This window comes from Ambystoma mexicanum, chromosome 9 (assembly GCF_040938575.1).
Source record: "Ambystoma mexicanum isolate Mex_15411 chromosome 9, UKY_AmexF1_1, whole genome shotgun sequence".
Classification (NCBI taxonomy): domain Eukaryota; kingdom Metazoa; phylum Chordata; class Amphibia; order Caudata; family Ambystomatidae; genus Ambystoma; species Ambystoma mexicanum.
Genome location: NC_090931.1, coordinates 629,747,538 through 629,772,869, shown reverse-complemented (window position 1 = coordinate 629,772,869; position 25,332 = coordinate 629,747,538). Strand labels below are relative to the sequence as shown.

Genomic DNA, 25,332 nt, shown 5'->3' with positions numbered 1-25,332 from the left:
CCACTGGCGCCAGGACAAGGTCCTTAAGGCCCCTATGGGAGCCGATGAGTGCCTGAAAATGAAGTTGTGACCCAGCTTCCGAGGCAGTTGAGCTAAACCTGACTCCTTGGAGGCTGCGGTCATGACACCTGAGCACATTGAACTCTCGAGCTCAGCGCCCGGTCTGCTGAGCCACTATTCCCAGCTCAGAAACCAAGAGCAGACATGACGGGCATCACTGTGGGACGGGGGTACATGGAGGGCGATGTTCCTGGACAGCGATGTTCCTGGACTTAACTCCTGTCCCCTCCTCGACAGTATCCCATCCTTGTTGCCAGTGAGATGACTTGGTACCTGAAGTAACAACCGGACCCGCAGGTAAGTTATCTGTAGGTTTATTGATGAGTATGTGCCAGGAAGACACCTTCACGTCCCTTCATGCCAGCTTATACCTCCAACTGTAACTGTTGAACAGTACTTCAGAACATAACACCTCAGCACTCCACACTCACTAACATCACAACATTCCACCAACAGTGATGTCACCCACACTCAGAGACACACTACAACACAGCTGGTGCCAGCTGGTCTAGGGCCTTGTGTCTACGGTTGTTTCAATGGGTTCTGTTTGGCTTGGGAGGGTTGAGTCTAGAAGGTTTGTTAGGGCCTGTAGGGCCAGGTTCTTCCAGTTTCATTTCTTGCTGGCATGGAGTATGTCCTTTCCATCCAGTAGGTGGGTTTGGAATGTTATGTAGAATGTTATCAAGTAGTGGTTGCTCCATACCATCAGTGTAGGTGGTGCAGAAGCACATAGTCCTTCTCTGCAGAAAATTGCATTCCTGGGATGTCCAGCGTTGTGGGTGGTTCCATTTACTATTTGCTTGAAATGTAAAGTTTCCTGGAGTGCTTAGAGTGAGTTTGCTGTGGATTCATTTTCTTTTTCGAACCACATGTTGAAGGCCCCCAGTATGACTAGGTTGCCATGGTAGGTTGCTAGAATGGCGACCGCGTCTACTAATTTTTTTGCAAAGTTGTGGTTCTAAGATGGTGGTCTGTATATCAGGAGGAATACTATGTTTGTTTGGTTGTTCTATTGTGTCTGAGTAGGTATTCAGTCTTCTATGTCAGTTGTGATGAGTTAAAATGCTCAGATGTGTTCTTTGTGTATGATTTTGATTCTGTCTCCTCTTCGTTTTTCTCTGTTGGCGTGTATTAGTTTAAGGTTGTCAGGTATGGCTTAGTTCGCAATGGCGTCATAGTTGTACGATAACCAGGTTTCTGTAAGAAAGAGCACGTCTGTGCCTCCTTCACTTACAAGGTCATGGATTTGCGTGTTTTGCCATGGATTTGATGTTGTGAAGACTGAAGTTTAGTTTGATTTTCCTTTTGTCGTGTTGTTTGTATTGTTGGTTTGGTTCGGTGTGTTGTCGGTTGGATATCTGTTGCTGGTGGTTCTCTTCTGGTTTTGCCCGTTGGGAGATGGGGTTCTTTGGTGGTCTGTCTCTTCGTCGAGTAGGCTGATGAGGTTGATGACAGGGTTGGTTTTGGTTTGTTATGGATGGTGAAGTGTGTTGGTACCCATTCGTTGTTCCAGTTTTTGCTGATGTACGGTATACAGAGTTTAATGCATTCCAGTTTGTCCCTGATTCTGGTTGGGGTATTGTTCACAGTGTAATCCGGGTTGAAGTGTTTTATGAATTGTTTTGCATTTGTTGTTCTGGTAGGGTTTGTATTCGTAACGCTGATAGCCTTTCTGCTGTTGCTGGTCCGTCTTTGCTTACCAGTCGTATATGGAGAGGTAGCGAGCAGTGTAGTCTCTTTGCTCTGTTCTTTGTATGTGTCCTCAGGATGTCTGTCCTTTTCTTTACCCAGTTTTTCAGAGTAGTGGGATTTTGCAAGTCATCATCCTTCCTGCGTGGTTGGGGGGGGGGTTTCCTTATTATTTCTGTTGTCCAGTCTGGTTTATTTGTCTTTCTTTTGGCGAGGCATGGTGTTGTGGCTTGTATTCCTTTGAGTCGGCATCCTCTCTGGGTTGGTGTTTTTCCTGGTCCTTGGGGTTCAGTGTTCGCTGTTTGTTAGTTGTTGCTTGTAGTTAGGTTGTGGTTGTTCAACCAGGGGTTCTAGACCCTCGCGTTTGGGCCGGTTACTGCTATTTCTTTTGTGGTTGTAATGTGGTTTTTGGTGATAATCTTGGGTGTCTTTTGCTTGTGGTTGTTTAACCAGGGATAGTAAACCCTTGCGATTCAGTAGATTGGTTGCATTTGTTTATCTTGGGGGTCCTTTGGTTGATGTTGTAGAAAGAGGACGGGCTGTGCGGCTGGCTAACTTTTTTGAAGTGGTAAAGACCTGGTGAGGTAGGGACGACCCTTAAGGGGGCTGACAGTCAAGCGTCTTTGTATCCTGTGGGATGGAGTCAAGGCCAGGTGAGTGGGGACAACCTAGATTTGGGCGCTGTGCTTGGTCGGGGGAGCTGACTTATGTTAATGTTAAAGGACATTTGTACCGCGCACTATCACCACCGGAGTGGTCCCCTGGCGCTCTGGCGCCTCTGAAAAAGGAAGCGATGTGGGGGTTAGTGAGAGGAAGCTGGAAGAGTGCAAGAGAGCAGTGATGTGCTGTTGGCGGCCTCAGCCCCGTGGTTCAGTTGGCTGGGCCTGGGGTGTTTGTGGCCGGTAGTCATTGTGTGCTGTTGTGCAAGTCTGTGTTTTTTTGTTTTGTTGTTTCCATGTAGTGAAGTTTTTGCGGTTTGTTGTGCTGTAGGTTTGTGGATGTGTTTGGTTTAGAGTTTGAGAGGTGAAAGCTGAGGGGGAAATTGTTAGTGTACTTGGTTAGTTGGCCTCTCTATCCTGAATTGGGCAATGTTTTTTTTTTGTGATCTCCCCAGGTGGGTTTCGGGAGCACCCCTGCGCCTCTGTCCTGATCTGGGCCCGTCCGGCCTTCAAGGTCCCTTTCACATCTAGCCCCTCCTTCACCAGCCTCCATCGCAGCCCTACCTGTCTTCATTTCCCCTCATACTGCCAGTGCACCTACCAGGTGCCTTTCAGAACTAGCCCCTCCATCACCAGCCTCCGCCCTACCTGTCTTCCTTTCCCACTCATACGGTCAGTGCACCTGCTAATGTCCACAACTCAGCTAGGGTGGTGATGGCCAGTATCCTGACAATTCCACACCACTGTGGTACCTGGTGGCAACTAAGGGGCGAGTGCGGGTTTTGGTGGGATTAGGCTGGGGTTGTTGACTCCGTCTGCATGGGTGTCGCCTGTGTTCCGCTCTACTCTGCGTCACCCGTCCAGGTGCCGTGGGAGCTTCACCGTCGGTTCTGGGAGTTGTCCATGTCCACTCCAGTTTAGTCATCCCTTTTCCTTTCTGTTTTCAGTTTGAGTCTGTGTTGTTGAAGAGCCAGGTTTTTTGTAATTTCCTAAATTTTAGGTGATCTTTGGTGTTTCTTATTTCTTTTGGGATGTTGTTCCAGGTTTTTGCGGCTAAGTGGTAGGAGGTGCCTCCAGGTTTTTTCCTGAGGTATGGTTTTGGTTCCAGGCGGATTTCGGTGCTTGACCTGAGGAGTCTTGTTGGCTTGTAGATTATTTTATTTTGTAGGAATTCAGCTCCTTGTCCATTGATTGCCCTGTGCGTTATGCACATTGTTTTGAAGGTGATGCAATGTTTTACTGGGAGCCATTGCAGTGTTTTTAGGGCAGGGGTGATGTGAAACCCGCAGTTGATGGGGGAGGGGGTATCTGGTTTGGAGATGTGCTATTGCTCAAAAGAGCGCCTGCACCTTAGCCACCAAGGGTTGTGCGGAGGCCCAAGCTGGGGGCACTGCAGCAGATCTTCGCATAGGGATGCCTGGTAAGTCGGTGGAAGCCTAGAATTGCAGTCAAAAACAGTAAAATTGTTGCTCACTAGCTTTGGGGGAAAACTAGCAGGTGGGAGAGAGTCCCAGACTGAGGACGCAATAGAGAATATGGTAGCCCCTGGATTTCGGATGTCTGGCAAGTGGCAGAGAGGGCTATATTGGGGGACACAACAGTAAAAGCGGTAACACCTAGATTTGGGTTATCTGGCAAGAGGGAGAGAAGTGCAGATTGAGGGTGTGGCAGCAATGCCAGGAATGGATAACTGCAATGTGACTATCTCAAATCTAGTAACTCCTAGATGTGGGACCCCTGGATAGAGGCAAAAGGGCCTAAAGTGATTGTGCAAACAGCAAATGCAGTAAGCCCTAGATTTGGTATACCTGGACCTAAAATGGGGCACAACAGTAGATGCAGTAACACCTAGAACTGGGACACCCGGATGGAGGGAGAAGGGGCCAAAGTGTGGCATAACAATAAATGCAACAGCCTCAGGCTTGGGTTACCTGGACATAAAATGGGCAGTAACATCTAGATTTGGGACACCTGGATAGGAGAATGGCCTAAAATGAGGCACAATAGGAAATGGAATAACACCTAGATTTTGAGACACTTGGATAGAGGGGGAATGGCCTACAATGGGGTCGGAACAGTAGGTGTAGTAACGCCTAGATTTGACCCATCTGGGCATAGGAAGAGGAGCCTAAAATGGGGGCACAGGAGTAAATGCAGTAACCCTAACTTTGGGTGTTCGGTACAATTTTCATTTTAGTGCCTAATCTCCCTCACTTGTGAAACCTCAGAACATTTTGCCGGACTTATGAAATATTTGTCCTCATTCCCCAGGGAGTGAATCTTTTTCCCCCCACTCAACATTTCTTTTATTCTTTTTATGGGTGGCATTTTTTCCCTCTTCATAGGGTCTTTTATCCTTTTTGACTACTTTTGGGATCTACATGTTGTTGTTGCAGCACACCACACTTTCTGTGCAGTGTTGCTGGGTTTCCCTTTGGGCTCCCCTTTGTAATTTTCTCTGGCTTATCTTGTATGAACTACTATTCCCACGGGTAGAAAGGATATTTGTATCCTCTACACTTTATTTGGTGGGACAAGCACACCCCACCTTGTGTGGAGTGCTGGGGAGATAGTGTATTCCCCTTCTCACTACCACTGTAACATTTCTGTAATAGAGACAAGCTTAACCTAAATGGCTGGTGGCAGTGAACCTTTTTTTACTAATTTGGTGCAACACACTCGCAGGCTGTTTCCACAGCTGCGGTAAGGCACCCTTGGGTGCCCTATTTTCTGTTTCTTGTCCTTTTGTGGTCCTTCCCCCTACTCTCCAGGGTGGGAAAATCCTTTGTGCAAGTTTTGTCTTCGGCAGGAGACCTCAGGCAAGCCTGCCCTGGCTCCAGAGTGTCTGTGAAAGTAGGAAGCAAGGGAGGAGTCCAACTCTGCAGCCCTTTGTCTTACTGACTGCCTGCAGGTAACCAGTTCTCACTGGGGGGAGTTGGATGTCCTGAAAGGACTGCCACCCCCTCCGATGTGAATCTTAGACACCTGTTATTTGGATGGGTTCCTGTATAAAGTTCTGTTCCCGGAAGCTGAAGAGGAAGTTGACCACTGGACCCGAATCCAAAGAGGAAGATGAAGAAAAACCGGCTGTGGCGGTTTCCATCAACCGGAGAGACTGCGTGTAACTGGAACCTGCTGTTAACCTTCCTTCCAAGCGACCTGGGGATCCCGAAAAGAACTCTGACCCAGAGCCCGGTGAGATCCACTAGACTCAAGAAGACCTGCATTTTGAGCCATCCCATGACTTGCTGCGACCTTGCAGGCTGCAATACCCCAATACACTGGGACCACGAGCCATTGCATGGAGCACAGACTTCCGAATTGCACTGAAATGTTGGCATCCTGCTGGACCTCCAGAGACTTGATTTGAATCCTTGAAGTCGCCTCACCGGAGTGCTTGACCCGATAAGTGACGAGAATCCGACCAGCGATATTCAGTCTTCTCCTTGCTCCTGGAAAAAGGGTGCCAAAACCACAGCGCAACAACCAGCCTCGAAGAAACTCTTGCCTGGAGCCTTCTCCATTCATCCCTGCTGCAAATTCCCTTCCAGTGTCCTCTCTTCAGTCACCACGACAACGAATTCAAGGACCGGGATTTGGGCTGCAGATCCTGAAAGCTTCCAGCTGCAAACTCCTCTTCTCTGCTGAGGTAATTGTGTTGGCTGGGGTATTACTTGCCCTAAGCATTGTGTGATTCCTGTGAAGCATTGGGGGTGATTCGTGTGATTGGGCGTTCCCTCATCTAGTTTGCCCAGGCCTAATGCTGGAATCCCTATATGGTGTCTTCTCTGAAGCCCGTGGACCCTTTCTGCAACTCTGAAGTGAAATGTTTGGCTGCTTTGTCCTTGCTACCTCATTCTCATGTGGTACAGCCTTATACTAAGAGTGGAGCTGAAGTACGGCCTCAGATGTATGGTTTTATGAAGCCCTTAGTTGGACTTCAGAAAAACAGCACTAAAATTGGGACACCTTGATAGAGGGAGAATGGTGTAAAATGGGGGGCCCAACAGTGAATGCAGTAACGCTTAGCAATTATGGTTTACCAAAACAATCTGGCTACATGCGAGATATAGTTGACTAGCACAGTCTGTCTACATGCAAGGTATGTCTGACTAGCACAGTCTGGCTAGATGCGAGATATGGCTGGCTGTCTGGCTAAATGCGAGATATGGCTGACTAACACAATCTGGCTAAGTGCGAGGTAAGATTACTGTATGAACTGTGGGCTGTATGCATCAGACTACAAGCTAGTAGAGAATAAAATTAGATTGGTTGGTCAGTTTAGTGGGGAGCAGTAATGGCTGCACCCCCTGCCCGAGCCACACTTACCTGGTCAGGCACTGCTGGTTGATGGTTGCAGGCCTCACAGGCTAACACGTGCCAGCATAGACAGGAACAGCTTCTTCTGGAGCCGCCCTTAGCCGGATGAGTTACACGAGCAGGGGCTGCCCTGGGAGGTATGATGAAATGGGTTGACCGGCCTCGGTCAGGCCAATCGCAGCCCAAGGGCTGGATGGGAGGTTCAACAAAGAGGGCTGCGAGCAGGAGGGAGGCGAGGGAAATTAAGAGGCTGCGGAAAGCACTGAAATAAACGAAAGAGGGAACTGGATTATTTATTTATTCTATCTAATCAAACTGTTTTTCCTGCATTTAATAACTCACCTGTTAACTACCCGCATTTAATGAATATGCAATCTTATTTCTAAGGGCGAATGTGTGTGTTAGATCTATCTATCTATCTATCTATCTATCTATCTATCTCTGGGGCTTTGTATAGGCTGACACCTAGTGGTTGGTGCAGAGTATTGCCTGACTCGTTTTTCGAAATCAAAAAGGGACGTCGGCAGGGCATGTATGCAATACTATCTGTACTTTGACATGCCCTGTACCCATGGTCCTTCACGAGTCGATATCCTCAAGTTTAATTTTTTTGTTCACCATCTGGGGTGGGCGCACTATGCAGAGTTCCTCGCTGTAGTAACTATTATTCTTGTAGTCAACTTTTTTAGTTATTTTATAGATTTCCATCGCTATCTCGACGCTCTACAGACATCTTCTCTGGTTCCCGATGAAGTTCCTAGCTGTACAAACTCGACAATACTTCTTGACAGCCTTCCTTCAGGCTTCGGCCTACACAGTAGGGAGGTTGAGAGATAACACTTTACATTTGTACTTGAATAAAATAACTTTATTCGGCCAGGAGGAAATCAAAGTACATCCTAACACAATAAACAATTACTCACATTTAGCAATATTTTGTCCAAAAAAGGAAATAAAGTTAAAGGAGATGATCTATACAGCATCAAATTAAGGCCCGCTGGACCTGCTGGGTACACTGGGGTATAATGACTAATTTATTGAAACAAAACAAATCAGGGTTCCTTAATTCTGAAGCCACCATCATTTCCAGTTGACCTTTTCCCCAGTGGTGTTGGGTTTGCCCCAGATGAAGCAAAATTTGGTGGAATATTTCCAAATGAGTCAATAGTTCCAAGGCGTGATAGGGCTAATTATGATCCTGCTATTAACAGTCCATCCAGGACTCATGGCTCTACCCAAAATACTCCTGGCCACACTTTGGTCCCAAAATTCCATCTTTGCAGGTGTCTCCCTTGTTGATCACTCTTTGACAGCTAGCTATAGCTTCCCTTGTTAGGAACACACAGCCTTTTACAGTACGGAGCCAGTGCAGACATTTGTTCAAAAGTGCGTCCCTTGGTTCCTGCTGGTTGAGAGACTATTTAAGTACCCCATGAAGAAATACTTTGCCCCTTCGTGGCCCCCTATGAACTGAGCGATTGGTCTTGTTTTCCCTGGGACAGGGTCTCCGTATTCTGTTATCCACCATGGAGTAGCCTTGAGTTCCCACCATGCTTGAATCCCTGCCCTTCCGTGTGATGCATGTAGTATTAACGGCAGGAGCCTTGATGGCTTCCCTGGGTGTGTCCTGCTGGGAAGGTTGCTTGATGGCCTGCTCACGTGACGCTTCAGCACCTGGGTACTCCAACTGATCTCAGAGTGTGGTGACCAGGGATTGTCGCATAATGACAACTTTGTGGGAGACAAATGTCTTTTCCATGGGCAATGAACCAGGTTTGGCTAGCTTTTTAAGGCATTCCGGAGGGGTGATTATGAGACCCCTTGGTGTCCAATGGGTCAGTGTGGGACTCCCCCGTGGCACCCCCTCCCACATGCCTCTAGTAAAGCAAATAGCACGTTTTTAATGTCCACAAGTTTGGAAAGAACTAGTTTGCAACTGCTTCCCTGAGCAATGCAGTATTCCTTAACAACTGAGTCAAAATTAGGTCAAATGGTTTGTCTGGTAGTCTTACAGACCCTGAGTGGGGTTAAACAAAGTAAGGTGGTGTTCCCTGAGCACATGTTCTCACTCTACACGCTTTTGGTGGGGAGGTTAGGGTGTACTTTTCTTTGGGCGCATCAGCAGTCTGCAATTTCGCTCTGGCCAATGGAACCAATGGGCTAGTCAACTCCACAGCTATGGGCTGAGAGTTAACCACCTGAATTGGCCCAGACACAGACATGGACAAATGATCGGGGGTCAAGCTAGAGGTAGATCAAACATCTTTTCCTGCTGGTCCCAGTCACATCTCCATCCCATGACTTGTCATATCACTGCCAATAACTTTGGCTTTGTCCATATCGCTATCAAAACAAGCAGAGGATCCCAGGGAAATCAACAGACCTTCATTTTTAACCAGTTTATCTTGAATGTTGGGCGCAGGGGTTACTTCAGAGCATACACATGCCTGGACCCCCGGGCTGCCCTTTGTCTCTCCAGTGGTGGTATATGGTGTTTCCCAATTTTTTGTTAAAGGCGGGGTCGAACTTATGTAGGCAGAGTGAGCCAAACGGAGACCAAACTAAAATAAACTACCCCTGTCTCAATCCGCTATGTACCAGGCAGGCTTCGACAAATATGTTGGTTGCTAAATTAGTCTCAACATATTCATCATGTACAAACACTCAGTATCCTTTTAAAACTAATTTTGTTCAAGCAAAAAATATATTTTTTCTTTTTTTATACTTCACAACAAAAAAATTAAGAGAAAATGTGCACTTTCCGCAGGGCATATATACTTAAAACAGAATTCAATGACTTTATCAGTACTATGTTTTATCAGGTCGTGGGGTTAGTAAGTGACATAGACATATATGTACACAAATGTTGACAATTTCCATATTTTCACACAATTTTGTATATTTGTCAATTACGCTATTCCTTAGTCGCCTTTACTGAAACAGAGAGCTAACTGTTATCCTCTCTTAAATGTTAGGATTGTTATTTTTATCCCTTGGATATGTCTACATGTGTTTCGCCAGAAAGGTCAATGAGGCACTATCCCTAGTGTCCTTTTTCTATCTTATTTTGGCCGTCTTCAGGACAGATATATTTCTTTCAAAGAACAAGAAATTTTCGAACCCCTTGAGTTGTTTCAAACAAAGTCACTGTGTTGTACCTTTAGTCGGATTGGAATGTTTTCACTGTTGAACACAGGGATGAATCCTATTGTGCATTGGAAGGAAGCTGTTCTCATATTTGTTTATCTTCTACTTTTGATCTTACACAGATGTAGGATGTCATACCTTTCTTTAGGTTGTGCTTTCATCGCTTTTAACGTGTAGAGAGGAACATTTGTTTGTTTTCTAATTTTCTGTTGTAGTCCAACCTTTGTTAATTGATGAATGTTCAATGTCAGAGTGTTGTCTTTGCTTTTCTCCCCCCCAACACTGCTCGCGTTCGTTTCGGATCCGCGGAAAAAAGCGTGTGAATCGGAGACATCAGCCTTTGTCTCTCCTCAATTAAGAACTCCTGGATTATGAGTTGCCCCCCTTAATGCACCCTGATTAGAGCCCAGAAACTGTTTAATTTCTTTAATCAGGAAGTATGATATGATATGACATGATATAAGGCATTTGTAACGCGCCTATACACAAGTGTTTCAAGGCGCGACGAGGCAGGGGGGGGGGGGAACAAGGGGAGACAGACAACGATCTTACTAGGCCAGGTGTCATTCAGATCGCGCAAGTGCAAGGGTAGAGGGGAAGGGAAAAGTGCATGGGGGAAAGGGAGAGGGGAAAGTGCAGTACAGGGTTATAAGCATACAGCATACAGGATAAATAACAAGGGCCAGCTGGTGGCAAGTGCGAGGTAAGTGCAGACAAGTGCTGGGAAGGGGGGCTGTATGGATACAGACACAGTCCCGTAGTGCAGGGGTTGCCGTGGAGGCAGTGCAGGGGAGAGTGGCTGGGCCGAGAACAGTGAATGGCCCAGTTGCAGATTCAGTGCAGTTTCAGTAGTATTAGCAGGGGAGAGGGGGAGAGAAAGCGGAGGCAAAGAGGAAGGTTTTGAGGTGCTTCCGGAACCGGAGGTGGTTCTCCTCAAGTTTCAGGGAGGTAGGAAGGCTGTTCCAGAGGGAGGCCCCTGCAGTGGAAAGAGATCTGCCCCCAACTCGTTGTTTGGAGAAGCGGCTGACCCTGAGGGAGTTGGAGTAAGCCTCTCCCGTGAGCTGTGTGGGGGCTGCAAGCTTTGTCAACAGAGTAAATGGCATTGTTGATATCAGACTCTCCGCTGTGTTGGAGTGGTTGGGTCCCTGGTTTTCCCAATTTTCGCCTTACAGATATTTGATGCTTTGGCTTGGGCTCTATGCTAATTTCCATGATTGGCTCCGGGGACAGCTGTGCACAATGAGGATGCAGAAAGTGTTAGCTAACGAAGAATGCAGAGTGTTCCAACACTTCAATAGCAGGTCTACAGTGTAGTCCACATGCAAAAATTAGGGCATGTTCCGTCACCCACTACAGGCCACAGCCCATCCCATTCCACTCTCACCTTGTGCATTGCTCCTTGTGATCCACAGGTGCAATCTGGTAGTTGGGCTCACAGAAATCTCATCACTGCACACAACACCCCGTACCCTTATTTCCTGATTTGCTTTGATAATGTGCCTGTTCTCTTTTCCCTTTCACCTTCCTGTCTTGCTTTCTTTGCCATGTATCATGGAGAAAACTCCATTTACGTTTTGCCCTTCCTGAAACATTTCCCTGGAAGGACAAACACATGTGTAACAGTTGTCTCCCTCGAGACAACCAGGAAACCAGTAGTAAAGCTTGTGAGCTTTTTCGACCCAAGACACACACGTGAGTGCCTGTCCCGCACTGTTATTGAGACATCTTCTGCCGACAAGAGCACACATAAACATGGAGTGGCGCACCACAAGGCACATGCACAGTACACCTTCCAGCCACAGTTTGACGAATCCGCGGAAAAGTGGAAAGTCTGTGACGGAGCCTGTCCTTTCAGCAGGCGGATCACCACAAAAGAAAACATCTGTGCCTCTTTTTCAGCCTCCGGTGCATGTTTCAAAACTTAAACTGATGCTGACCAGTAGTACTATCGCTTTGAATGAATCTATGCAGACATACAGTCAAGCACAACCACCAAAACAAATGCTGAAACAGCCGCTGAAGCAAATAGTTCCGACAGATCTAGTTTCCCGAGGTTTGGAATACCGTAGGGTTACCTCCCCCTTATCACATGCACTCCAGGGGAAGCCATATTGCCCAGAGGAAATGGTTTTCCCACTGAAGTACAACGGATAAGGTAGTGTCCTTTGTTGATTTCTTGGGGAAACATCCTATTAAAAGTACATCTCTTGAGAGGAGCAAGAACTCAGTTAAGAGCCCTAGAATGGAACCGTCTTACACCTGTGATGAGTCAGTAATAGCTCTTGCTTATGATGGCGAAGAAGTCTTTATTGTAGACGACCTTGAGACAGACCCTGATGAATCTTTCATACACTCACCCTATATACCAGGTGAGCCCGCGGCAAACTCCCCTATTGATAACCAGCTTCTTTATAATGACCTTTCAAAAAGGGCAGCAGCTCGCCTTAAGATTGACGCACAAGAATCAGAGGAAGACACTGACTTTGTTGACAACTTAGTAAATTAAGTGAAGTAAGTTGCGCAATACATCCCACTGTTAGTCTGTTAAAAAGGCGCCTGCTTCCATCTTTTTCACAACACCTGCACTTAACAAACCAGTTAATTTGCGCTTTGAAAAGCGCTCAAAACCTGTTGCAGCAGACCAACCTTTCATTAGAGGTCACGTGGAGCCAGACTCCATAGCCTAAGGCGCAATATAAATGAATAAATACATAAATCCCTTTCACTGTTCGCCTTCCAACATCGCATGCGATCTGCGACACTTATTAGACTTGTGCCTAGTGTTCAATTCCCTTAAAGTACTCTTAGCTGTTTTCTCAGCCTACACTACTTCACAAAGCAACGTGTCAGGGTGGAAGATGCAAGTCGTGAAAGCCTTCATGGAAGGGGTGAAAAGAATGTATCCCCCAATTGCAAATCCTCCCCCAGGATGGCATTTAAACATTGTCTTAACCAAGCTTATGGGTCCACCTTTCGAACCCATGCATTATGCAAGCCTAAAAGATCTTGCCCACAAAACCGCCTTTTATAACCATATGAAAAATATCAGTGTCTGAGAACTATGGTTGTAGTTATGTATATTTTTCTTTCTTGGGTTTTGGGGATCAAGAGGAACATATGCGTTGTGCTTCTGTTGTCCAAGTCTTCTTTTGCAATCACCCAGGTTCACCACTAAAGATGTGCCCCATTTTCACTGTCTGCTGTACACGGTATCCAGATTTCATTCATTATTTGTGTCCAATAATTATATGATTTCCTCTCTTTTGTAAAGGTGTCACGCCAAGTAGCAGCAGCAGGTCCCGGACACCAGCCTCTGTTAATGCTACTCCTGCCAACATTAATATAGCTGGTAAGCACTGTGATAGCCACAATGGCCATTATGCAGCTGCATCAGGTCTTGTGTTCTCTTTTCAAACATGAGGCAACTTCTGTTAAAATGAATCAAGTGAACTAACTTTCCCATTTGATGTTTCTCTTTGCAGACCTGACACGAGCAGTGAATGCATTACCACAGACTATGACCTCTCAGATGTTCAGTGCAATTGCTGCAGTGACGGCACAAGGGCAGAACCAGAACACCACACCCACTCAGTGGGCAAACAGTCAATATGGCTATGGCGGTGGCGGTGGTGGGAGTGGCGGTGGTGGCAGTGGAGGTGGCAGCAGCAGTTCATATCATGTAAGTGTCTTGTGAGCTTTGGCCATTCTATGCTCTGAAAGGTTGAAAACTATGGTAGTGGGGGTTGGGCTAGTTTATTTTAACTGGTTATTGGAATAAGGACAACTACCGTCTCACCCGGTGGGTCAAATATGATGGGTTGGCCAATGCCCTTTCAATCTAGAATCTTAAAAGCATAATGAGCTTTGAAATTCCCTTCAGGTGGGTTGAACTATAATACTGCTTAGACTTTCCACTTGGGATTAAAATCACAGTTGCATAGTTTTTAATCAAGACAACGGTTACATGGGTACAAAAGGCTAATTCGAAGGGATTGTGTCCTCCGTTCTCCAGCATGGGGTCTGGCATGGATTCACATGCTCATGAATATTCCCTGTCGTCAGGCTGGGAATCCTCAGTACGGAAAAAAATCAGTATCAGTTTAGTTTCTGATCTCGTTCCTAGTAGTAACCAATCACTGGTCTCTGCGTCATACTGCCCACAGCCAATGACTGTCCTCTCCCTAAGCCCCGCCTCGGGCAGCCATCCTCAGATTTTTACCGCACGTTCAAGTGTTGGGAGTCCTTGTGCTATTGCTCTCGAGCTTTTGCTGCCTTTTCATGCTTTTTCAAAGAGAATTTCTCATTTTTCGGTTAAATTGAGCCTCAAGCTCCACCGTTTCTACATCCGATCAACGGGGATCCGTTTCGGAAGTTTCTACGCCCCTCAAGGGTGAAGATTACGTCGAGCGACACTTCGGATGATTCCAGAAGTTTTCTGATGCCTACCCTGGAGATGGCCTAGTAGAAAGTAAGCTCAACGCCCGGGAAGCTGTTCAGGGCCTGCCCTGGATGCCAGCTGCAGAACGTGTTCAAGGAAGACAAGCATTCCCTATGCCTCTACTGTCTTCATGAGGACAAAACTTACGTGGAGAAGGACTGTGCGTTTTGCGGGAACATGTCGGAGCGGACCATGAGGTACCGCCATCTTCGTCTCGCCAACTGGCTGGAGGGAAAAAGCCCGTCGGGTGAGAGGAAAAAGAAGAAATCCGAGCGGTCTTCTAAGTCCTGTGAGGGCGCCCCGGCGACGGGGGCCCAACAGAAGGCTAAGCACCGCGAGTCCGCATGCACCGGGAGCGCCGAACGGTCGGGCTCCTTGGCTGCCACGCAAGGTGCACCCTCCCCGGTGCCATCGACCACGAGCCAACGCTCTGGCTCGGGTAAGAGGAAATCCGAGAACCCTGCCAAGCTTCTGGAGAGGCCCCGGTCGATCTTGAAGATTGCGGCGGAGGGGGAGCGAAGTGATGAGCCCTCCTCCAAGGCTGATTCACCCAGCCAAGCCCTCTATCGAGAAAGTCGCGGCAACCCTGGCGCAGCCTGTGAAGGTTACACCGGTGGTAGCGACCTCGGGGCCCAGAGTTTCCCTGCCACCTCGGAGGGAGGCGTCTTTCAAGCCCTTCGAAAGTACCCCCAAGAAATCCATGGCGGAGAAAGAAGGGGGGGGGGGCAGTGGCCATCGTGGATACAGACACAGCCTCCGAGGAGGAGCTGGTCGAAGTCTTTGAGAGCCACGACACGGGCATGGAGGAGGACCAGCCTGTCGACACAGCCAGTGCCTCAGGACAACTCGGCAGCCATTTTGATGGCAATACAATCCTTATGCACGAAGATAAGGACGAGATTGCCTCTACCCCCGACAGAGGAGCCGGACCAGGCCCGACAGAGGAGCCAGGTACAGGCCTGTCGGGAAGTCCACCATCACAGAGGAGAAGGACACATTCTCCTACCCCTTTCCAGCCCTCGAGGCCCGCTCAGCCCTCATCCCCGTCCACGATCCGCGGGGAGGACACAGGCACAGACACGGCCACGACGGGCAAGGACGATGGCGGCGACGATGGGGTGGACCTCCCGTAGTCCTCGCTTCCCCGGGCTTCACCGCCCGACGAGATTGGATTTTCCACGCCATGATCTCCAGGGCATCCAAGCTTTTCCAGCTCTGCCCCGAAGAGGAGGAGGGGTTCCTCTACCAACATCGCAAGGCCAAGAGGAAGACGGTCCTCGCGGTCCCGCTACTGGATGATATCTGGGACGAGGGACTTTCCCCTCCCCAAGAACCCGTCCACGACGCCGTCAAAAAGGGACCGATATGAGAAGAAATACCGGGTCCCCGACGCGGCCCCTCTATGCCTTAGAGCACAGCCGACCCCGGATTCGGTAGTCTCGGCGGCTGCCAGGAAAAAGGCAGGGTGGGCATCGGCCTCAACATCGACTTCCCCGCCGGACAGCGAGGGAAAGGAGCTCGACGCGATGGGACGACGAGTCATCATGTCGGCGGCGACGACGATTAAGGCGGCCAACGCCCTAGCTATCGTTGCCGTCACGACAGGGAACTTTGGTTTAAAATCGCTCCCCTGTTGGACTTCTTGCCGGATGACAAGAGGGCGGAAGCCCTGGAAATCTTATAAGAAGGCGAGGTGGCTTCGGACCACGGCATAACGGTGGCGACAAACATCGCGGACACCGGTTTCCGCCAACTGGGCAACAGCGTTTGCCTCAGACGGCGCGGTTGGCTTAAGGCGACGGATTTCCGCCAGGATTTACAAGCCAAGGTTTTGGACATGCCCTTCGACGGGAACAACCTGTTTGGGAAAACAGTCGATGAGTCCCTGCAAGCTATCAAGACGGACACAGACACAGCCCGGGCCCTGGGTGTTCTCCAGCAACGACGGCCGTCCTTTCGGAGCGCCGGACGCAAGCAAGGGGCCTCCAAAGCTTCCGGCAGCGGCTCTTCTACCTACCGTCAGGCGGTCCGTTCCTCGTTGCAGGAAGCCTATAGAGGACGAGGCAAGTCGGGTGCTTCCTGCCGTCGTCGCCAGGGAGGTCAAGGCGGCAAGGCGGCCTCTAAACAGGGCTGAACCAGCCATAGTGTCGGGCCCCCACCGTAGCACCCTGGTGGGAGGCCGGCTGGCGAAGTTGGTCAGCGTGTGGGAGTCCATCTCCACTGACCGTTGGGTGCTGAAAACCCTGGCCCAGGGTCACGCCCTCGAATTTCTAAAGAAATGCCCTCGCGTGCCACCCGTGGCCAGGAAGGAAAACCACATACCCCAGCTGCTGCTGGAGGTAAAGGCGATGCTCAAGAAAGGTGCCATCGAGCTCGTCCCAAAGAGGCTTCGGGGCTCCGGAGTCTACTCAAGATACTTCCTCGTAAAGAAGAAAGGAGGTTGGCGTCCCATCCTAGACCTGCGACGATTGAACAAGTACATCAAGGCCCAGAAGTTCCGGATGGTCACCCTCCAGTACGTGCTGGGACAGCTGGAGGAAGACTATTTCCTATCGTCGTTGGACTTGAAGGATGCCTACTTCCACATCCCCATTCTCAAAGGACACCGAAAGTTCCTCAGATTCGTGGTCCAAGGACGGCACTACCAGTTCAAGGCCCTCCCGTTCGGATTAAAGTCGGCACCCCGGGTGTTCACCAAGTGCCTAGCACCAGTGGCGGTGTGGCTACGCCTGCAAGGGATCCACGTCTATCCCTACCTGGACGACTGGCTCATCCGAGCAAGGTCAAGGGAGCTCGCCGTAGAACATACGAGGACCGTCCAGTTGCTCACAGACCTGGGATTTTCCATCAATTTTCCCAAATCCCACCTGGCCCCTTCGCAAGTCGCCCTGTTTCTGGGAGCCAAGCTCGACACAGTGGCGCGGCTGGCCTCACCGTCGGAGGAAAGGACGGAGGCCATCCTGGGCAAGGTGCAACGTCTGCTGGCCACGGACGTGGCCAGGGTAAGATCCAACAAATCCCTCCTCGGGATGATGTTGTCCTGCATATATCTGGTGCGCCTCTGCAGACTTCGGATGCGCCCTCTACAAGAGTTCCTCGACGCCCGCTGGATTCAAGCGACGGGCAGCTTCGAGGACAGGATTCCGCTCAATGAGACTTTCCATCAAGCGATCCGGTGGTGGGGCTCCCGCGCTCATCTGACGGCGGGCACAGACTTCCAGACCCCAGCTCACCAGGTAACGGTGACGATAGATGCCTCCCTGGAAGGGTGGGGAGCGCACACCGTGGATCTTCACGCGAGAGGCCTTTGGCTCCCAGAGAAGAAGCCGCTCCACATCAACATTTTGGAGCTCCGTGCAGTGTTCTGGGCCCTCAGGTCTTTTCTTCCGTCCCTCAAGGGCAAGGTGGTGAGGATCTTCACCGACAACACCACCACAATGTTCTACATCCGGAAACCAGGCGGAACCATATCCCCAGCCCTGTCCAAGGAAGCCCAGGACCTGTGGTATTGGGTCTTCGCCCAAGGGATGTTTCTGGTGCCTTTTCATCTGGCAGGGATAAAAAACACCATCGCCGACTCACTCAGCAGGGAGCTGTGCTCGTGCCACGGGTGGGAACTACGCCAGGATCAAGTGGATCGAGACTTCCAACTATGGGGAAAACCCCAAATCGATCTGTTTGCGACGGTGACGAACTCCAAATGCCAGAGGTTCGCAAGCAGGTTCCCCCAGCCGAGGAGCATGGGCAATGCTTTCTCGTTCCCCTAGGATGGCCTGTTCCTTTATGCGTTCCCTCCGTTGCTGTTGCTGCTCCGGCTCATCAACCAGCTCAAGAGGTCCCGGTGCAGGATGATTCTCGTCGCACCGGCGTGGCCGAGACAGATCTGGTTCCCGGACCTTCTGGACTTGTCAGCGTCCCCACCAGTCAAGCTGCCGGCGGACGCGGATCTTCTCTCCAGAGAAGGAGGCGCCATTCTTCACCACGACCCGAAGTCGCTGAACTTGCAGGCCTGGCTCCTGCAGCACTAGAGTTTGGAGGATACGATATCCCGGCGGACTGCAGAGAGGTTCTTGCAAAAGCTAGGGCGTCCTCAACTCTCGTGTTATGGACATAAGTGCAAGAGGTTCTCGGTCTGGTGCCGTGCACAGAAGATTAACCCTCTGCAGATTACGGCCCCTCAAGTACTACCGTACCTACTGTCGCTGGATAAAGCTGGACTAGCCCACGCCTCCATCAAAATACATCTGGCTGCGATCTCCCGATACACCAGAACCACGGGACGGACGTCCTTGTGGTCCCATCGCCTGGTGAAGGAATTTATGAAAGGATTGTTCTGATCGGCCCCTGCCCCAGCGTGGGAGCTCAACATGGTGCTGACCAGGCTCATGGGGGCCCCATTCGAGCCTATGCATTCGGCGCCGTTGAAGTTCCTGTCGTGGAAGACAGCATTTCTCGTGGCCGTTGCCTCCGCACGACGAGTGGGAGAGAGCCAGGCCCTATCTTGCAAGCCTCCATACTTGACTTTTCACGACACAAGGGTGGTGCTGAGGATGCACCCCTCCTTTATGCCCAAGGTGCCGTCAGACTTCCACCTCAATGAGCCCTTGGTGTTACCAGTTTTATTTCCGTCTCCTTCGTCGCCGACCGAGAGGACTTTGCACTCGCTGGATGTGGCTAGAGCGCTGAAGTTCTACGTGGACCGCACAAAGAGTTTTCGGAAGACATCACAGATGTTTGTGAACTTTGGACCTGTGAACCAAGGGAAGGCTCTCTCTAAGGCTTCCATTTCCAGATGGCTCTCCGGCTGTATCATGCACTGTCACCGGCTGGCAAACCGACCGTTGCCCGGCCGTCTGAGAGCCCATTCGACCAGAGCGATCGCTGCTACCACAGCGTTCTTGTCTGGTGTGCCCCTGCTGGACATCTGCAGGGCTGCTACATGGAGGTCGACGCACACCTTCACGAGATTCTACTGCGTCGACCGGGATTCCAGGGAGGAGTCCAGAGTCGGCCAAGCAGTGCTGTGCAACCTGTTCGTCTGAAGGTGGGCCTGGTGAGGAGGTAAGAGTTGCTTAATGTTGAGTTTATGTATTGCTTAGTGTTGAGCCTTTTGCCACCTCCCGTGGTTGTGCATGTGTGTACTGCTATGTAATCTTATATTCATGAGCATGTGAATCCATGCCAGACCCCATGCTGGAGAAGGAACAAGTTACTTACCTGTAACTGTTGTACTCCAGCATGGGTCTGGCATGGATTCACATGCGAACCCTCCCGCCTACCCCTCTGCGGCTCTTCACTTGGTCATACTGCCACTTCACGTGCTACCAAATCTGAGGATGGCTGCCAGAGGCGGGGCTTAGGGAGAGGACAGTCATTGGCTGTGGGCAGTATGACCCAGAGACCAGTGATTGGTTACTACTAGGAAAGACAGATCAGAAACGAAACTGATACTGATTTTTTTCTGTACCGAGGATTCCCAGCCTGACGACGGGGAATATTCATGAGCATATGAATCCATGCCAGACCCATACTGGAGGACAACAGTTACAGGTAAGTAACTTGTTCCACATATTCCTTATCTTGATAGATCATCTCCATCTTGCTGGCGTCGGAATTTTTTTTTCAGTAGAGGCCGCTGCGCGTCGATGTCCCTCGAGCCGATGTCCCTCGGCAGCCTCCGTATCGGCGCTGATGTCATCATGCGTATAAATAGACTTGTGCAGCGTCCGTTGCTCAGTTCCGTTTTTCCGCGCTTTGTGGCCCTCGGAATCGCGTTGCTCAGTTCGTTAGTCAGAGAATATATTCTTCATTATTCCTCGAGAATACCAACTCTTACTCGATGGCTTCCTCATCCGAACCGACGACTCCACGGTCCGGCTTCAAAAAATGTCGAGGCTGTGGAAAGAAAATGTCGTTGACAGATCCTCAGAGGATCTGTTTGTGGTGCCTGGGATCAGAGCACCAATGTTCGGAGTGCAAGGACTCCATGTCCATGACGGCGAACGCCTTGAAGGAGCGTAAGGGAAGCTTGAGAGAGGTAAGACAGTTAAAACTCCTTCGAAAGTTTCCTCGGCAGAGTCGAGACATTTGTCTCCTCGCCGACACAGGAAACATTCTCGGCCTAGGTCTCAAAGCAGTTCCCACCACTCTTCGAGATTCAAGTAAGAGACGTCGAAGATCCCCTTCCTCCTCTTCTGTTTCTCCGGAAAGAGTCACCTGCCCCACTAAACGTAGCTCTCAGGCTGAGTGGGAGGAATTCCGTAAAAAGGATGCTTTGCGTCTTCGAGAAAGCGGCCTCGACCCCCTCAAAGACAGCTGAGGGTGAAAGACCCAAAAAAATCAAAACGCTGCAAGGGTGTCCAGACATTTGGTCGCCTGAAAACTGGTCGAAAGACATTTGGTCGACGCAATTTCGTCGAAAACCAAATGGTTGAATTTTTTTTTTTAATTATATATTTATTTTTCGGGTTTTCGTTTTTTAAAAAAAAGGTTTTTTTAGGAAAAAAAGGGGGTTGGGGGGACCCCCCAAAAACAAAAAAAAGGGGTCAAAATAAAAAATAAAAAAAAATTCGACCAAATTGGTTCGACCATTTGTCTGGTCGACCAATTTTTTTAGACCAAATGTCTGGTAACCCGCTGCGAGTCGTTGCACCCGGCCAAAGAGACTACTCGAGAGCGTCACGAACCCTCGAGCAAAGGCACTGTGCCATCGACGCCATCGTCGAAAGTCCCTTCGACGCATAAATCTGCGTCATCGACATCATTATCGAAGGGTTTATCGACGCATAGGTCGATCGAATCGATGCCGTCTTCGACGCCGAAAAAGAGCAAACCCACGGCCGTCACTACCTCACAGCCAGTGGTCATACCCAGAGCCTCTAACATGACTTTGAGGTCACTGACAACCTCGAGTAGAATCCCGATCCTCTCGAGTTCTTCGAGGCCACTTCCAATCTTCTTGACGCCTTTTTCGGTGTTTTCGAATCCTTTAACGTCCGCGTCGACGTTTTCCCAACCAATTATGACAAATTTAGCCCCTTCTGCTCTGGAAATGGGATTTAAGCCATTTCCAAGGTCTGATCATTTCAGACCTTTGTCTTCAATTTATGAGGAAGGGGAGGATTCGGATCGAGCAAGAGCCTTTGGGTTGCAGAGATCTGCAACACCAGAGCCAGAGGAATTTACCTCTGAGGAAAATATGTTGAAGGAGCTTCGAGAATCCTTACATGAGGCAAGTGGGTTAGATACTTACCCAGAAATAGAATTTGCCAAACCAGACCCAGGAGAACATGCTGAGACCCCTTACAGAATTTTAATGGCAAGAATTATAGAATTCATGGGTTGGTCTACACCTTCACCTGCATTCCAACAGGATGACCTTACAGACAAATTTAGTTAAAGGCCCACAGGAGGATCCTATGGTTCCATTTCACGCTGCATTACAAAGAAAAATATTGGATAACTGGGAAACTCCTGAGGTTATCCTGGCGGTTAACAAAAAGTTATCAGCCAAATATAGGGTATCTACTACTGACCCTGAATTTTTGTCTAAACATCCAACTCCAGAGAGTCTGGTTGTTCAAGCAGCAACTGCATCAGGCAGTAGATCGGCATACCCTACTGTTCCACAGGACAGGGATGACAAAAGATACGACTCTATGGCTAAAGGTTTTCTCTGCATGTAGCATGGCGTTGAAATCTATTCACGCTACTTGTACGCTCACAAGGTTCAGCCATACACTTTGGGAGTGTGCTTCATCAGCGGCTGACTGCCTCCCAGAGGGAGAAGAAAGGGAAGCGTTTCTAAACATCATTAAGGATGGTAAAGACGCAATGTGCGAATCCCTTCATACTTGCATTGATTCTGCTGACCGCATCATTAGGGCCATGGTGGCAAGTACTACAAACCGCAGATTTGCGTGGTTCCGAAAGTCTGGGTTTGCTCCAGGTGTACAAGCCAGACTTTTAAATATGCCCTTTGGCGGCTCTTCTTTGTTTGGTAAGAAGGCGGATGACAGCCTAGAAAAGCAGCAGCAAAATCCCTGGGTGCTGCAATCCGTCAAACGCCATATCGCCCCTCAGGAACATCTTAGAGAGGTAAGTCCTTTCGCTTTTATTCCGCATTCGGAAAGGCAGAGGACAGTCGGTTCAGGGGTCAAAAAAGATTCACCAGAGGTGGACGAGGTAAAAATACAAAAGCTGCAGCAGCAGGTACCTCTTTACCCTCGGCACCTGCATCAGTCACCTCTAAATCACTCTGAGGACTCTCCTCACAAGACACCAGTAGGTGGCAGGCTAACTCAACATCTGACGGAATGGCAGGCTATTACGTCAGATGCTTGGGCATTGGAGACAATTGGCCAAGGTTACTGCCTGCCTTTTCTACGCATTCCTCAGTGTCATCCACCGGGAACAGCTCTCGGAAAGTTCCAGATCTGCTCCTGTTGCAGGAAATTGTAGACCTGCTGGAGAAAGGTGCCATAGAACCGGTACCTGTAGCGGAGAGGAACAAGGGCTGGTACTCCCCCCTACTTCCTAATACCAAAGAAGGACGGAGGACTGAGACCTATCTTGGACTTACGAGAATTAAACAAGTTCCTCAGGAAGGACAAGTTCAAGATGGTAACTCTTTCTCAGATCCTTCAGGCCCTCCAGCTCCAGGACTGGCTGGTATCTCTGGACCTTCAGGATGCTCATTTCCATGTGCCAATCCATCTCAAACACAGGAAATACCTGAGGTTCCCAATTGGCGGCTCTCATTATCAATTTCGAGTTATGCCATTTGGGCTGACCTTCGCCCCAAGGGTCTTCACCAAGCTAATGTCGGTGTCGGTAGTGGCTGCAAGTCTAAGGAGAGAAGGGATTCACGTCTACCCCTACCTGGACGATTGGCTGATCAGAGCGGTATCTCCGGAACAAGCTCAGATCCAGCTAGATTATGTCTGCCACTTCCTTCACAAACTGGGCTTCTACCTCAATTTAAAGAAGTCACAAATGATACCTTCACAGAGACTCCAGTTCATTGGAACGGTCCTAAACACTTCCCTGGGGAAAAGCCTCGCCACCAGAGGTGAGGGCTCAAGATATTCTGCAGATGGTCACCAAGTTTCAAAATGCCCAACGTCTCCGATCCTTCGACTTTTTGAGGTTGCTAGGCCTCATGGCATCCTGCATCTTCCTTGTGCCAGAGGCTCGCTTAAGAATGAGGTCTCTTCAGTGGGCACTGAGAACTCAGTGGTCGCAATTCTCAGGGAGGCACGTCCCCCTCTACTGCTTCCTGATTGGCCCCTGCCCTCCTCAAATGCAGAGACCCGACCTAGCCGTGAGGCGAAGCCGGGTCCGTGCATTTAAGGGCAGCGCTTAAGGGCTCCTTGCTGTTTTTTCCCTGTCCTTTCCATGGACTTGTCTATGGACTTGCCTGCAGCCTACCCTCCTGGTCACCCAGCGTTCTTTGCAACACCTTGTCGCAGAGTCACGGCACAAAGGTAAGGTGTGCACGCACCTCCGCTTGCCCCTCCTGTTCCATGTCCGCCTTCCCCTCAGAACCTACCGAATAACCCAGCACCATTGTGATCTTGACTTTGCAGCACCAACGTGACTCTTCACTGCCCTCCATCACCAGTTGACTTTTGTTGCGGCCTCTCTACCTGTCAGTGGACCCTAACCCTCAGTGCCACTACAATCATTCGCGTTTTGGGCACATCTTATTTTGCATGCCATCATCTACAGTCTCTAATTCCACCGCAGTGGAATATTGTAACTTAACACTGTTAATACTGCTTGTAGTGGTCTTTGCACTAATTTGGTATACCACACATCTGGCGTCCATTTCTTTGGGGGATTTACCCGAACCTCATTCATGTTTCACCCTTCCTCTAAACAAACGCACTGCATATGCTTGATCCATTATCTATGCATGTTCCTGTGTTGCATTCACTGTTTTTAACTTAACTTGATTGCCTACTTCTGCATACTTGTGCCTTGTACACCTGCTCTGACCCTTCCACCTCTCTCCCCCTCCCCCCCTGCCCCCTGCCCCATTCCCTCTCCCTCTGGTCGTCTCCCCCCCTCTCTCTTCCCATTCCTTAAATGCCTAAGCGTGCCCGCCTCTGTCGAGACTTGGTCCCGTTATGGCCTGACAAAGCCATTTGCTTGTCCACTTCTTGCCCCTGCCTCCGGACCTTCATGACCTCCCTACCCCTGCTCTGCGCTGTCCCTACGCACGCTCTTGAGGTGCCTACCCTGTCCTATGCACCTCAAACCCACCCTCTTCTACTTCCCACTCTACTTCCTACTCTCACTTGCCTGCATCTCCCCCTCCTCTGGGGACCTAAACTCTTCCTCGAGGTCTTCCCTCCTTGCACTTACTCCTATCATCTGTTCCTTGACCGATGATAGTAGCTTGTCTGTCCCCCCTCTTACCCTTTGTTCTCCATTCCCCCTCCCCTGCTTCTAAATTTATCTGATGAATTTGGCTCAGCAGTTGTCTTGTTCCTCCTCACCCCCTCTATCCCTCCCCTCCTCCCAACCCTCCTCCTCCTGTATTCCTCCTGCACTGCGTAAATTGTCGACAGACATAGTAATGTTACTGCTTGCTTTGTTCTCCTTCTCCATTCCCTCCTACCCTACTTGGTTTTTTTTTGGCACTTGCACTATCAGAAATGTCGTCAGGCCTATTATGGTAGTTATTTTCCACATTCTATATTGCTCAAGGACTTTACTGAATGTACTGTATTTCCTATGTTCCCTCCCTCCTTGAAGCGCTTTGAAACACTTCTGTGTATAGGCGCTATATAAATAAACAATCATATCATATCAGACCTCCTTCAGGTTCCGGACAAGGTGGCTCGAGACCTTCAGTGGTGGGCCTGCCAGGAGAACATCTTGAAAGGAGAACTGTTTTGGCAACCATGGCCGGAGATAACAGTAGTCACAGATGCCTCACTCATGGGGTGGGGAGCCCGTACCAACGACTTGACCATCAGCGGTAGTTGGTCTCCATCGGAGTCCAGACTACAT

The 25,332-nt window shown here is 49.5% G+C and overlaps 1 protein-coding gene across 3 annotated transcripts in view; it reads left to right on the top strand.

Annotated features, from left to right (window-relative positions):
* Positions 1-25,332, top strand: part of SUPT6H (SPT6 homolog, histone chaperone and transcription elongation factor) — a 1,195,112-nt gene that overhangs the window by 1,085,010 nt on the left and 84,770 nt on the right. For all 3 annotated transcript variants that reach the window (XM_069615328.1, XM_069615329.1, XM_069615330.1), the window contains 2 exons: positions 13,147-13,224; positions 13,358-13,554. In XM_069615328.1, the coding sequence (XP_069471429.1) occupies positions 13,147-13,224; positions 13,358-13,554 (275 nt within the window). The remainder of the gene's footprint in view (positions 1-13,146; positions 13,225-13,357; positions 13,555-25,332) is intronic.